The 15,862-nt window shown below is 48.4% G+C and overlaps 1 protein-coding gene across 1 annotated transcript in view; it reads right to left on the bottom strand.

Annotated features, from left to right (window-relative positions):
• The window catches only part of LOC104532612 (guanine nucleotide-binding protein G(o) subunit alpha), a 44,863-nt gene extending 31,636 nt beyond the window's left edge, over positions 1–13,227 (bottom strand). Inside the window, exons 1-2 of the mRNA XM_010177861.2 lie at positions 13,147–13,227; positions 6,711–6,871 (exon numbers count right to left, since the gene is read on the bottom strand). Of these exons, the coding sequence (XP_010176163.2) occupies positions 6,711–6,871; positions 13,147–13,227 (242 nt within the window). The remainder of the gene's footprint in view (positions 1–6,710; positions 6,872–13,146) is intronic.
• Between the last annotated feature and the right edge of the window lie 2,635 nt (positions 13,228–15,862).

The following is a 15,862-nucleotide window of genomic DNA, read 5'->3' on the forward strand; positions in this document are numbered from 1 at the left end:
TGCTGTGTTTATCAGTGGTGCCTGCTCCTCATCTCCAAGCAAAGTGTGAAAAGAGAAGATATTGTCCCCAAACTTGGGCAGTGTCCCCTCCTCCAGTGAACCACCTCCTGGCTCCTGCCCTTTTGGGTGGCAGCTTTGCCAAAAGTGAGACAGCCCTGATTGGTACCGTGGGTCACTAAATACCAATTTATTTAGTCAAGATGTCAAGATTTTGCTAATCCCCAGGCCAAAGACAACATTGTTATGATGCAACATGGCAATGAAAAACGGCAGGGAGGCAGCAGGTACTGCTACACCTTTGTCCTCAAGGAATGACCTGCCCAGGTAACTTCTCAGCTCCTCCTTGCAGTGCAGTCTTGTGTTATCTCTTGGGTCTCTTCAGACAGGTCTTGGAAAGATTTTTTGAGGGGGTTAAAGGAAGATTAGGAGGGGGATGTGACAACACTATGCCACCAGGTTTTGTCCTGTAAGATCCATATCTAAAGAGGGATCTTGGATGAGTTTCTGGTGGGGCTGGCTGCAGAGTTTGCTATTTCAGATAGAAAGGCAGCGAGCAAAATGTTGGAGCTCTGGTTCAGCTGGTGAATGCTTTCCTGGCTAAAGCTCCACTTTAAATCCCAGCTCTGTAGCTTCTTCTCTTCATGGAAGAAGTTAAGTAGGGGGGGTGATGGCATCTCAGATACCTTCACACAGACCAAGAGGGGATCTCGTCCTTCAGAAACCCGGTGTTCACAAGGGACAGGACCTCCTGCTTTTCCTTCTCCTTCATTTTCTTTAGAGTTTGCATGAGCTCCAGCCAGGTAATGTCTTTGGAGACAGTTTCCCCTTTCCCCGATGACTTGCAAGTATGGCTTGGAAAGGGTAAAGGGAAGAGCCCAGCTCTGGGACTAAGCTTCTGAGTGACCTCTCCTCTGCAGAGAGGCTGTACCCCAGGAGAGAGCGGGTCTGGTGGAGCTGTCCTCTGCACCCATGTCTGGGAGGGGTTGTATGATGGAGCTGTGTTATGCAGAGTCCTGCAGACCTCTGCTCCTGCTTGTAAGTGAGTTTTCTGGTGAGGAAGTTCAGTCCTCAACACTCTCCTGGCAGTGTTTGGTGGGATAGGAAGGTAAGTGTTGCTTAACACCCACCTTCAAGATGCCATGATGTAGTCTCCACCCTGCTTTGGGCTGACAGAGGCAGCCCCTGGAGAGACTGAACCCAATTTCACCAAAATTTGGTCTCCAAGTAGATGAAGTCCGAGGGTGAGATGCTGGAAAACATCTGGCTGATTTCAAAGACATCTTTCCTGTTGTGCCCTTCCTCCAGCTCACACTCAGCCCTCGGTGTAGCCATGTAACTACAGTGATTCCTTAATTTCTGAAGATAATAATGAAGCCTAAGACCTCTACCAAGCCCAAGCCCTGCTAGACTCTAACGGGCTGACGTTCAGCCTGCCCCTGTCTCCCCAAGCTCACACTTACCAGAAACAGCCCTACTCCAGACCTGGCACCAGCAGACATCACAGAGCTGCTCCTCCCTGGAAATCTATTTGCATCTCATTTGTGGGAACTCCACCAGGCTGGTGATTCCAGTCAACAGCTCTGACCTTTAGGAGCTTTTTTTGTTTTGCTTATCATAGTGGGAACTTAATTATTCAAAACTGGTGGGCATATTTACTTACAGAGGTAAATGAAACCATAAATTTAGACAAATGTATCTACATCTCCGCTGGTGATGTGTTTTCCCTATCTGCTTTATTGGCTCTCAGGCTCCAAGATGCAAAGGTGGGTTGTTCAATAAACAGCACAACAAAAGTCATCCCAATTAATTGGATTGTTCCATTTACGCCACTACTCTCTCCAATTAAGTACAAGCGAGGGCAAGTGACAGGCACGAGTGAGACGGGCGCACGGAAAACCATATTCTAATGCAAAAGCTGTGACAAGACAGTGGAATCTACACACCTGATGGGAATATTAATACAAAACCTTGACCTATAATTTTCTTTCTTCACTCTGAGAGAGCCATCAACAATTACAGCTCATTAAAACAGCCCATGTCCTGACAGTTGTGCACAATGCCCACGTCCCACAAGTCTTGTGGTCTAAACGTTTGCCATGCTGGTGTCATGAGAGAAAGACCAAGGGAAAAAAAACCACAAAAGACAAACCCAAAAGTGTCTCTAGTGCCTTGGATTGGACCTCTAGAGTTCTAGAGTTCATTTGGACCATCACCTTGTTCGAGCGGGGCCAACTTCAAAGTTAACTTCAGTATAAAAGTTAGCTCGGGTGGCTCAGTGTTGAAGATTTCCAAGGATGGAGATTTTACAGCCTCTCTGGGCAGCCTGTTCCAAAGCTGCTTTGCTGGGGCTCAGTCTGGAAGCCATTCACCACATCACAACAACATCTGGCTCTGTTTTCTCGATGCAAAGTGTGTGTTGGCATGTGGGATGCAGTAAATATCAGTAGAAAAGGTGATACCATCATGCAAAGACAATTCTTTTGCAAGGAAAAGAGATGAGAAAACCATCCCACACATGAGACAGGGTGAGAAGGAAGGCACTGCAGTATTTTATTCTGAGTTGGGTGCTACTTTTCTATAAGGCACTGCCAGAGGAGTTCTTGAAGATGGAGCGACCAACATGTTGTCCAGTTTGGGCTCAGTATTTGGCACAGAGCTGAGGTGTCAGGGCTGCGGTTGGCTGTGGTAGAGCAGCAGACACAATTGCAACTCTTTCTCCACTGAGCAGTGAGGTCTGTATCCCTCTCTGGAGGCATCTCTCCCTCCATTCACTCCCTATGGAGAGAGCCAAAGGCAACAAGCTTCCAAGCCCCGACACCTCTGCTATGTGTGAAGATGGAGAGGTTGAATGCAGGCCTAAAATATTTTACATTTTCACGGTAGTTTCACAACCCTGGCGTTATCAAATGATCTTTCAATGTACTTGGAAGCAGGAGGAGAATAACTTGAGATGGCTTCTGGCTTTTTTGTCTCTGTGTACTTGCAAACTGTCTCTGCCTACACATCTTGCAGGGCCTGTGCCTGTTTGGATATGTACACGGAAAACCGGTGCTCGTGTGGATGTTCTGGCTGCTCCGCTCCCCCCATGAAGTTTGGAGGCCGTTCAAAGCAGGTCCCCATCCCTGGGTGATCAAGATCAAACTTGCCCTATGCACTAGACTCCACTGACCAGGCTAGTTATAAACTTGAGGCTAGGAAGCACAAGACAATTTTAAAAACTGAACAAAAGTAGGAGATTAAGGAAACCAGCTGGAAACTTCTATTTTGCTGATTTTGAAAGCAAAATGTGGGTCACAGATGTGCTTCCACAGACAGAAACTGACTGAAGAAGAAAAAAAAGACATCAGCAGTGCCCAGACTCTTTGGTGATCAGAGGTAGATTTAGCTCCTAGGCATGGAGACAAAAAAGGAAGAGGAGACAAAGTAGGAATAAAAACATAATCAAGAGATTAGGAATGTGGAACTCCACCCACCCATAAATTTGCCTTAGAGAATGATGAGAAAATGCAATAATGAAAAAAGATGAAACCAACTGCTCTCTTCCCTTCTCTTGCTGTCCTTATGGTTTTAGTTTTTGCTGTCCAAGACACACGAGACCCCTTACAGAAACTCCCCGCTTCCTCACTCAGGTTTTTCTTTTACAAGCGCTGTGTTCAACTGTTCCTTTGCAGGAGCTATGAAATCCTTGCTAAGGATGGGCTGACTTTAGAGCCAAAAGAGTGGAAAGCAATGTGCTCCTGCTCATCTTTGACAGAAGAACTATTACTCACTTCTTGTTTAGGCTAATACAAAATATTAAATCTATTTTTGGTGAAATTAATGATAGACTAATAAGAGCCACGCTGTTAGCTCTCGCAGGCTGCCGATTAGCCTGTGGCTTGGTCTCCCAGGGGCTGTAACAGAAGGTTTGTTGTTGGAGCCATTTAAAAAGCTCAAGGTAAAGCACTGGAAGAGCAATGTAGGACAACGGCAGCATTGACTCGGAGCTCCAGTAGTGGTTTCTCAGAAATAACCAAGCAGTGGAGAGGGGCTTCTGAAAAGCATTCAGGGCATTCAGTGGGTGGGTTCTAGGGTGAAGGGAAGTGCTTGGACCATTCCTGTAGGTCCAACCTGTGCCGGTCAAAACAGGACCTGGTTGCTCGGTGCCTTCAGGCTTTGCAACATGTGTGGAGCAGCCGTGGATTGTGATCTCTGACTCCTGCAGCAAACTTCCCTCCTGTCAGCAAAACACCAGTCCCTATGGCTCAGCACCAAGAGAAGCCCGAAAGAAGAGCAATGCTAGTCCAGCTCACTGCCCGTCACTGTATTTCAAACTTTGGGGAAATTCAGATACAGTTCTTGTCTGGAATTTATTTTTCTCAGCCCTAATGAAAACACATTTTGTAGTTGCTAGTGTTTTAAATCCAGTATCAGTGTCAATAAAGATAAGCCTTTTCCCAGGGGAGGGAAAAATAGGGAACTGTCTCCAATCTTCCGCTCATGCAGAAGAAAACAACCCCAAAGCACCGAAGGATTAAATGAAAAATATGCCTCCCTTCACTGGGTGTGAATAAGTGCCAACCGAGCTCTCACTTGCATCACCATCTGGTGTGATGGCACCAGGGCCTGGAGGTGCAGCAGGACATGTTACAGTGCCCTGCCCTGTGACAGCATCTCTGCTCCTGGTGACGGAACCTCCAGAGGCTCCTGAATGGCAGCAGGTCTGTAAATGTGAAGGACTTTGTTATCTTCAGCTTCACCATCTGACCTAGCCCAGAGAAAACAAATGTCCAGCCACAGCACGACTCCCAGCGTGGCTCCAGAGAGAGACAGCACAGCCTTCTCCTGCCAAGGAGGAACCTACATCCTCCTCCGGATGCAAGAGATTTTGTTAAAGACAGCGAAACTCATTTTGCTGGGCTGCAACCGCACATTGAGATTGCTGTGAATACCACCGCACAGAGCTTCTTCAGCTGATGTCTGGAAACTGCTTGTGGTGTCAGAGCTCTTGCTGATGAATTGCTCAGCAGCTGGTCACATTGGGAGGGCTACGTTTATTATTTTCAACTGCTATCTTGCATGGAAGGAAAATCAAAATGCTTTCCTCAAGGTAATTGGCTCTAAAACAATTGAAGAATTTTCCACAAGGTTGTAATGCAATTAGGACTGGCATTTTCTAGCATTTATATCTCTAAAGGTATGTTTATGCCATCAAACTTTTGGGAAAAAAAATTGCTGGCAAAAGAAGGTGGATTTTGCTGTTACAGGACCTCCTGTTTTTTCCTTCTCCTTTATTTTCTTTAGAGTACTGAAATATAGATTAGTGTATGCAGTGAAATCTAGATTAAACATAGATGTCCACCCAGTAGTGACTAAAAGGCAGCATAATGTCAGGATCGTCACTGAGATGTAGTCGTTCGCAGTGAGAAATGGTTGGATAGGATGCTGGGACACCAACCACACATCTGCAGGTTTCCCATTTGGTTTTTGGTCAATGCCAAGTGATGTGTCATCACTTGCCTTCTGCTGCAGCACCACAAGAGCAGAAATAATCCTGCACTCCCTAACTGCCCCACCAGCTTGGATGTGGGAGGAACTGGTGCAGACTGGGGACGATTAGACCCACCACAAGGAACAAAACCATCAGCCACGCCGGTGCTTGGGTCTGTGTTTTGATAGACAACCAGGAAAACCCTGAGCAGAGATGCCAGACAATCCAAACACACAATAACTCCAGAAGTGCATGAGTCAGCTGGTGAACTTGTTGACACAAGATACTGTGAAAGCCAAAAGCATGGATGTCCCATTCTCCTGTCACCCTTTGGAGAAGCCTCTATGTCTCTGGCTACCAAAAGGTCTGAGGGTAGAATGGGGGAAATGATCACTCTGTGTTTGCTTGTTCCTAATGCTTATACTTAATCATATTTTACTGACTACTGCCCAAGACACCGTACAGGGCCAGGGGACAGTTTGTCTGACTGCAACAGCTGCTGCCATTGAAATTATGGGATGAAAAGCTTCAGCCGCCTTGCCTAGGTGGAGGGAAACAGATTGGATGAATTATCATTAGGAATGGGTGTGAACTGAAGCTGAGGAAGCACTCAGCGTTTCTTCAGAGCCAGAGCAGTCAGTTATGGGTGGATGTCCTGTCCTTATGATGGGATGAACCAAAACAATGGACTCAGACAATCACCATTAAAAAAAATCTGCATGTGGTCCCTAATGGTAGACATGCCACCGACTGTCCTATGAGAGTAACGCAATGCCACTGTAAGAGGAGAAATGTCCCTTACCTTGGCTGTAACCCAGCTGCCTACCAGTACAGTGTATGACTATCAGAAAAGCAAAGCCAAGAGTTGTACTGCCCTACAAAGCAGGTGTTCACACCCTTCTGTTATCTATCAGACAAATGAAGAAGCCACCAGACACGTCCATGGGTTGTTCTGCCTCTGCTCACTAGACCCATGTTTGTAGAAACCAACCTTGAGCTGTGTGGGAGGAGTTTTTGAACCTGACCTAAGAGTCATGGACCTGACCCCAAACTGGCCAGAGGGGACACGAATGTCCTGCCTGATCCTTTCTCCTTGCAGCAGCCTGTGACACAACACACATCCCAGTCTGTACGCAGACCTGTGTTCAGATCTGCTGCTATGAGGTCACTGACTTCAGTTAAAACTTTCACAAGCCCAGCTGCAGCTTCTTAACACAAAGGACTGGACAGGGATACTCACTACTGGGCCGAGTCATTAAGTTGATATTCCCGGGACCGGTTGAAGCATTCTTGGATCCCAGAGTCTGCCCAGAGTCTCATCATAGCTGACAGCAGCTCTGGAGAGAAGGGCTCTGTGTCCTCCATCCGACTTACAACATCACAGACCATCTTGGCATCAGCCTGCAGAGGAAAGAAACAAGAGGTCACATAGATGCTCAAGGCAGAAAGGGGAGCTAGAGATTTCTGAAACAGTTCACCAAACCATCAGGAGTAAAGAGGGTTTCTGGGGCTGGGGCTTTAGGATCCACACCGCATGATCCAGCAGAAAGGTCAAAAGGAGGATGGAGCAAGGAAGTCACAAGGAAAGAGGTTATTCGTGCAATCCACCTCATGTCAACAAATATTTCTATTCAGCAGACAAACCAGTTGGTACCACATTTGTGTGGAGCTTCTTGGGAACAGAAGGAAATTCATACATGTACAAGGATATTTTCAGTTGTTAGCAAAGTGACGCGTATCCTGCAGTGATACCAAGTGGAACCTCGCTGAAGTAGGGGCTGTTTGTATCAGAAAGGACAGCAGAAAACCCCCAGAAACATTTTTTTTTCAGATGCTGGTTTACTGCTTTTCCTCAATTCTGGTTCTTTGCTCTGAGCCCCTGCTACAGGGACTAATTCCTATTAACACAGGCCACCTTGGCTGGCTGCTGTGCTTTGTGACTCAGAGGGAGAGGAACCTCCCGTGGTTCAGGAGTATGGCAGCAAGGGCAGGGCCAGCTGGCCGTTTGCAGATGGAATCTTTTCTTTCTGGTGAGAAAAATATGATTTGCTGGAAAAGCAACTTTTCCTGGAGGAAAGTGTTCTGACACAACTTATGTCCGGAGGATGTCTCAGATTTAGGATGGGAATGTCTAGACAGCCTTGGAAAAGCTGAGTTCAGCCCTATTGTAATAGTCCACAGTGGCTGGTGCTTCACCCATCTGTGAAGCAGGACACCCCAATTCATGATCTCCTCTAAGTGGATCTCCCACGCACACCCCCTCCAGACTCCTGAAACCCCACGGTTGTTGGTTAATCTGCACAATTTTTCTTTCATTGCTTTGAAAATGTTGGAAAAGTCTCATATTTCTACCAGCTGAAACAAAATCAATTATTATCGCTATAATTAACTGGAAAAGAGGAACTCTTATTCCTTGTGTGCTTACAGCAAACTAGTTGTGGTGGTTTAACTCTATCCTAGCAAAACCAGGACAGTAGTGAAGATAACCTCCTCATTTTATTACCTTGTCTCTTGTCTGCTAGATCGAATCTATTCTTGGACAAACACAGGTAGAAGCCTTCACCTTCATAGAATCAATAGAATCATAGAATGGTTTGGGTTGGAAGGGACCTTAAAGATCATCCAGTTCCACCCCCCCTGCCATCAGCAGGGACACCTTCCACTAGACCAGGTTGCTCAAAGCCTCATCCAACCTGGCCTTCAACACTTCCAGGGAGGAGCAGCCACGGCTTCTCTGGCCAACCCGGGCCCGTGTCTCACCACCCTCACACCAAAGACACTCTTCCTAACTTCTCACCTAAACCTCCCCTCTTTCAGCTTAAACCCATTTCCCCTTGTTTTGTCATTAACTGCCCTTATGAAAAGTCCTTCCCCAGCTTTCTTGTAGCCCCTTCAGGTACTGGGAGGCCGCTAGAAGGTCTCCCCAGAGCCTTCTCTTCTCCAGGCTGAACAGCCCCAACTCTCTCAGCCTGTCCTCATAGGAGAGGTGCTGTTTGGTCTAAATCAGCAAACATTGACCAGAAACACGAGTTTCGCAAAGGGGAGTGTGGGCAGCACCCATGCTTTGCTGTCACTGTCCCACAGACATCACAGCGACCCATCTCATCAGCACAAAGCCACACACAGTTGGGTGTGCAGCTCCAGGGGAGCCTGTGCATCTCCTGCTGTGGGAGCTCCTGCATCCTTCCTGGCTACAACAGGCTCTGTCCTGCTCCTCTGTCCTGCTCCTCTGCCCTGCCAGGTGCTGCTGCTGACACTCAGACTGAGCAGCTACGATGGGAACAGCCCAACTGCTGAATGGGTTGCTCTCCCTGGGTAGTGTCTGAGCACTGGGGACAAGGTGTTGCAGGTTTTGTGCTAGAGCCAGCAGATTATTTCTTGGGTCATGGGTACAACTAGAAGTGGAGGAGCACCAATGTTGAAGAGCACTGCAATAACTTAATTGCATGGGTGGGAATGACAAGGTGCATGACATGGTCTGCATGGCCTGGATCAAAACTCCTCTGCAGCCTCTCTTTATTGAACACTGAAATTGTTGAAAAATCATAGGGCACCAAACTGGAGAATGAACCTGCTGGAGATTTCAACACTCAGAGAAAGAGCCTCAAGTTCCCTGAACACCCAGGGGCTGAAGAAGTCTTCGTACTGTATGGAGACACCCACCACCATAAAACTTAATGGGGTGGAGTCTCTATACTTTGAAGACTCTATGTTCTTTCTTGCAAAACACTTAACTTTGTGTTTCAGTGCCCAGGAATCCTCCCAGCCCTCTGTACAGACACTGCTCGTTTTGGAGAAATAGTATTGGTGACTCACACCTCCGAGCCAAGACAACCGAAGAACCTTGAAGAGTTCAGTTAATTTCAAAAGCTTGTTTTCTGGCCCGGAGTGCTTTGTGAGCTCAGTGAATATTCATAAATCATCAGTACCGTTTGCCTGCCCTGCTGGAGCTGGAATTCTGCTCTTTTCACAGATTCTAAATAACACAAAACCTGCTAATGGTCAGTCTGCTTGGGGCTGTGCTCTGCCACGGCCCCATTAGTTGTGCATGGGTGGTGCAGAAAAAGCATCCACGCTTTCAGTCAGGGAGGAAAGAGGGCTTTCGTATGTTATCTTGACTACTTGGGGGAGGAATTATAGGTGTAAGTCACAGATCTGTCCATCTGTCTAGAGGACAAAGCACATTTGAAGCTCTTCAGCTGTTAGGAGCAGGGTCTGGGCTTCTTCTGAGCTTTGGAGATTTAACTGCAGGTTGATTTCTGCAAAGCATCGGAGGGAACGGCACGGTCGTCACATTTTCTGTGCTGGGAAACAGCTGCCTCTCCTTTTCCACTTGTGGCAGTCCCCTGTGATTTAAGACCCAACACAAGAGGGTTTGAGCAGAAGACACAGATGAACAGCCATGACAGGGCAGAACAGGAGTGACCAGGGACAGGCATCTCTGGCTGTGGTTATCTGTGGTTACCAGGTTTGTTTGGGCCAGAAGCAGGGCTGAGCTCGTAGGGTAGGGGATTATTTTGGTCCATGCTCCTCTGCAGTCACCAGAGGTCCCTTCTGGGGATGGGAGAGGCAGTTGCCTGCAGGGCAGCTTGAGAGTTGACAGGCTGGAGCAGGGGAAAGGCTCATAGGAGAGTTTATTGCTCCCGGTGATTGGTAATAAAAATATTCCAGACTGAAGTTTTATTTTGCAGAGTGAACCATTGAACTCTCAATTTTATAGACCCAGAAAAAGCAGGTGAATCGAGTAGTTTTAAAAATACTCCTCCCCCTGCCAAGGATGAAGCCCCTCTGCCAAGGAGCATGGGGCCATCCAGGAGTTCAGGCATTAGATGATTTAACGAGCAATTAAGGATCCAAGAAGAGAAGATACCCCTTTCTTTTCTCACTCTCCAGGCTGCATCTCAAGCTGGGAATGACATTAAAATCTCCAGCCCCCCCTGGGCCCAGCAGGTAGATTTTTAAATACTGCCTGATTGACTTTTCCCTTCCCACCTCCCCCGGGTCTGGCGCTCCCGCTTTTCCCGAGGTGAGAGGAGCTGAGCCTCCTGCCACGCTCTGCCTCTCTACTCAAGCCAGCAATTAAATAAAGAAAAAAACAAAACAGACCAACAAGCCCCCCCCTCCCCACCTCACAGTTCCCATCTGACGGGCTTTTCGTTAATGAATATCACAGGGGTATCTCAGCTACCTCAGGAGCTAAAAATAGGCAGCGCTCTGTCCTTGGGATTGCGGGAAGGAGCCACAAAATGGTGCAGAACTGCTTCCTCCATTGCTGCCTCTCCTCTTCCCCAGCTGCTCTGTCTCCCATCCCTCAGTACAAGCTGGCTGGGAGCTGGGCACTGGGCTGGGCTGGTCTCCTTCTTATCCGGTAGGACCATCCCAGCCCATCCCCGCAACTTTCCCATGTGTCCTGCTGCCACTTCCCACCTGGCATTCTCCATAGCAGGTCAAAGCCTAACCCGTGAGCTGATTGCCTTTGGGTTGTTTCTCACCAAGAGTGGGATTTGTTCAGCTCTGTGTCACTTTGAATGCTCAATGTGTCCCACTGACAGTGGAAGAACTGGAGATGACTGGGCTGGGCTTGGGGAAACAGCTGAGCTCAGAAAACCTGGGATGGTAAATTATACATCTGAGCTTTGGTCATCAAACTAAAGACCAGCAACCCCTTTGTTAAAGAACAAACCTCCACACCAGTCGGGGAATGGAGTCAGGGCAGGGTGGGGTTTTATAGGACAGGGTGGGGTTTTGAGGTGCTGGAGCGTGTCCAGAGAAGGGCAACGGAGCTGGGGAAGGGTCTGGAGCACGAGTGTGCTGAGTTCCTGGCTGAGGGAAGTGGGGTTGTTGAGCCTGGAGAAAAGGAGGCTGAGGGGAGCTTCCTGTCCAGCTTCCTGAAAGGAGGGTGGAGAGAAGTGGGGGTGGGTCTGTTCAACCAAGGAACAAGTGACAGGACAAGAGGAAATGGCCTCAGGTTGTGCCAGGGCAGGTTTAGATTGGATCTGAGGAAAAACTTAATGAAAAGGGCAGTCAAGCATTGGAACAGGCTCCCCAGGGCAGTGGTGGAGTCCCCTTCCCTGGTGGGATTTATCAGACGGGTAGATGAGGTGCTGAGGGACATGGTTTAGAGATGGAATTGGCAGTGGTGGGTTTATGGTTGGACTTGATGATCTTAAAGGTCTTTTCCAACCACTACGCTTCTGTGACTCTGTTTTACAGGACAGGGTGGGGTTTCACAGGACAGTGCAATCCATAGGCAGATGCAAAGAAGCAGCTTGTAAACCGGGCGGGAAGTCAGCGTGTCTCAAGTCTAACCCCTGGGTTGTGTGTCTACCTCTGCACCGGACACATGGTATAAATCCAGTCATAAGGGGATCTGTTTTCTCACTAACCTGGACTTGACAGCAGTTATTTAATTGTCTCCCATATGTCACTGTCACCAGGCACACAGGCTGCGCTCAACAAGCACACTTGTGACTGTGCTTGCAACAGCCACGGAGCCGAATGAATTTGTTACCTTGCTGGAAAGGAAAGGGGCTCTTCCTACAGTCTTGTTTGTCTCTGCAAGCTCGTAATTTTCATCATGCAGATATAGATCACCCTTAATTATTTGTTTCTCACCAGCAGCCAGGATTGGTGCTTGCAAAAGTACCGGCAGAACCGCTCCTGCCCTGCCTGTTGTGGGGTTGCACTGGAGTTGAACTCAGGTCCCCATCTCTCTGACCATCTCACCATCCCAGCGTAAATTCTGGCTCTGATCCTTTGAAGATGCCTAGACATTAATTAAGGGACTTCTAAATTTTTTTTTTTTTTTTTTTCCCATAAAGGAATAGCTTTCTGGAAGAGAAGAATTTAAGGGAAAGGCAAAGCCTGGTGTGAAGCTATGTGGTACAAATCTGATAACCCCTCCAGAGCTGCACTGACTGACACTGGCATGAGAGCTGACCCAGTGTGTCATACTGTACCGTGCCTTCCCTTGGGTGAATGAAATCCCAGTAAATATCATTTTTGCTGTCATTTATTCTGATTAATCATACTCATCACTCAGCCTATCTCAAAGGTTAACAGTGGGACAGTTTCCTTTGGTGGCTGGTTGTACCCAAAGCTGCATCTCAGAATATTTCAGAAAATCCGTGTGGTGGGGGGAAAGGACAAGCGTTGCAATTTGCTGGTGGTGCAAGACAAATCAGAGGCACAGTACTAGTTATCAGCGAGTAATCTTGTTTAACCTGGTGCACAGCTGAAAAGAGTAGTGCCCATCATCAGCCAGGAACCTGGGAGGAAAAAGATGTCTTGAAAGCATCCAGCATCCACAAAGGATGTCCCTGGAGGGGAACCTTCCTGGGGGACCCCGATCCTGACCTTGGGGCAGAGCAGTGTGTGCCTCTGCTACTTCAGTGAGAAACAAGGTCCCAAAACTTGGGGGCAGAGCATGGCTCAGGAACTGAAAACCTCCTCCTCCTCACAGAGCATTTCAGAAATCTGGACCCTGCTTCATAGCTGAAGTGTGGCTGCGTTACAGCAAAAGACGGTTATTTTCACGGCATTTGCAGCCTGAATGAATTCTGGAAACAAAGCAGAGCTGGTGAATACGCCTCTTCCAGAGGCCCAGCTCCAAGTCCACAGGAGATTTCGGAGACACTGAATAAATAACTGCATGTATGACTCTCCCCCTCACTCACCCTCTCTTTCTCACACATCTGTGTTTCAGAGCTGACCTCTGAATCTGTGCAAATGTCTGGCATGAAGCAGCTGCTGTGCATCGCAGCGGAGACAACCTTCTCCCTTCCTCCTCTGCTCTTCCCTCCTCCTTCAGAACATTTCAGCGAGGCCTCCCACCTCTGCTTGGCATTTGGCTTGCTGGGCATGCAAACTGAGAGACCCTGGAAGGCGCTGAGCTAGTGAAGAACGATCCAGTGACTTATTCAAACCTATCCCTTTAGAGAACACCATGAGGTGGGTACCCAAACTACATCCCCTCTGTCTGCACTCACTCTGGAAAGCTCCTGACCCAGACCCCAGTGATCTGGGAAGAAGGGGAGAGCATCATTTGATCTGATGCAAAGCTCAGCGTAGTGATCTCTGGCAATCTGCATCACACAGCCTAACAAATTAAGTTAGAGATGGTTGGCTTTCCACAGTGTCACACTAGTCATCTTCTCCCTTGCTCATTCAAAACAGCTCACAAAAAGGTTGGTTGACTTGGGGACAAGGCCAAAGGGCTGCTGGCTGCCTGTGGGCAGAGAATATTGCACAGAAAACATAACCAGATAGCCAGGGTGACGTGTAGATCTCCTCCCCAGGTTGTGCTGTCTGGCTAGCAATTAGTAAAGCCCTGGTTTTCATACCCTTCTGCAGCCAAGATGGTCCCATCACCTCTGACCGCCTTGGCCAAACAACTTCTGTGTGTCTGGTCCTTGGTCGAGGATCTCTGTCCTGAAACCTTGTTACCGCCATGTTTCCTGTCTGCTGCTTCCCATCTGGGGAGACGTTGAGCAGGACTGGTATGAGAGATTATAATGGCTCTAAAGCAGGACAACTGCTTTGTGTTTGGTTCTCCTTTTATTCCTACTCATTCTGGATGATTCTGCAGCTGAGCAAATAAGATTTGCTAGATCTTAACGTGGGTATAAACTTCTTCTCCCCTCTTGCAACACACGTACCATAATATTCCCTGTTTGCTTGGACGGGGGAAGGATCTGGAGCACAAATGTGATGAGTTCCCTGCTGAGGGAAGTGGGGTTGTTGAGCCTGGAGAAAAGGAGGCTGAGGGGAGACCTTCTGGCTCTGTCCAAGTCCCTGAAAGGAGGGTGGAGCGAGGTGGGGGTGGGTCTGTTCAACCAAGGAACAAGTGACAGGGCAAGAGGAAACGGCCTCAAGTTGCACCAAGGGCAGTTGGGATTGGATGTGAGGAAGAATTTCTTTGCTGAAAGGGTTCTCAGGCATTGGAAGGGGTTGCCCAGGTGGAGTCCCCATCCCTGGAGGGATTGAAGAGTCATGTAGACATAGTGCTGAGGGACATGAGTTAGTTGGGGACTTGTCAGTGTTAGGTTCATGGTTGGACTCAATGATCTTCAAGGGTTTTTCCAATCCAGGCAATTCTGGGATCTTGTGACTACTGACTATCTGGCAATCCAGTGACTGGTAACCCATGGACTAGATTAAGTCCACCTTGGGCTGCCAGTTGGCCATCACCATTGCAAGAGTTCCTACAAGACATAGGAATCTACACTCACCAGAGATGTGGAAAAAACCCACCACCCAACAACACAGAACTCACCCTGCAAGAGGGATGCCACTGAAGGGCGAGTCATTTCCCAAATGTTCTTTCTTCTAGGAAATTGTAGGGTCCTCCCCTGCTCTTGGGGAGCTCAGAAGAGCTCCTGAGCTGGGTCAAGACAAACATGATAGATAGCTGACCTGATTTTTCCAAGCAAGGATGGGAAAGCCAGAAAGCATGTCTCAAAAAATGGTCTCAAAATAGATCCTGACCCACTAGCTGCTATGGAAGGTGAGAAACTGGCACTCTGTGTGTTCTAATTCAAGAAGGCGGCATCCCTGAGAGACCAAGAGCAGACTCCACCCGTGTCCCTCTGAGGTCAGGATGCCACTGTGGGTCCTCAGTCCTACAAGCACCAAGCAGAGGGGCTGGGGATAGGACCTGCATGCCCAAACCTCATCCCTGGCTGATGACTTTCAGGCCACGAGGCACAGACAGCACTGCCCACCAGGGAGGGGACAGGGAGAGCGCAGATGGGGACATTAGCCGCATGGCTTCATGCTCTGCAGGGAAGTGCTCTGCCGTGCTGCTGAGGAGGAGGAGGCTGCAAACACATAGAGACGAGAGTACAAAATCCTTGCAGCCTCCTGCCCTTCTCCTCCACTGTGAAATCCTCTCTGCTGGGGAAAAGCTCATAAAACCCAATGGCACTGGAGGGTTTGTGTCACGGGAAACGGCGGGGAAATGCCTGATGTCCCACAGTGAGGGGACAGGAGGGGAAACAGCATCAGCTCCAGGCTTTGGTAAAATAAATGATCATTTGACACTCATTGCAAAGTGGATGGTTGTGGGAGTGATGGTGATTCTCCAGGAACCCGCTCCGGGTTTGGGAATTCCCGATGCCTTCAGCCAGCACATCCCTCACTCTTCAAATATCTTTAAGATTTTCCACAGCAACATCCCTCTGGGTGACTGCATACGGGTGGCAGGGCAGAGGGGACACAGGTTTGTTCCAAGCTTTCCCACCACAACAGAGGAAATGGGCTTAGTCTTTGAAAGAGAAAGGGAAACCAGCCCCTGTGGTGGGATATTCCCAGGACAACGCCGGATTTTTTTCAGCATCTCTGGCTAAATGCCGCTCGTGTTTGATGATTTAGAGGGCAGCGCCTTCCTGCTGG

This window comes from Antrostomus carolinensis, unplaced genomic scaffold (genome assembly GCF_000700745.2).
Source record: "Antrostomus carolinensis isolate BGI_N321 unplaced genomic scaffold, ASM70074v2 scaffold17301, whole genome shotgun sequence".
Taxonomy (NCBI): Eukaryota; Metazoa; Chordata; class Aves; order Caprimulgiformes; family Caprimulgidae; genus Antrostomus; species Antrostomus carolinensis.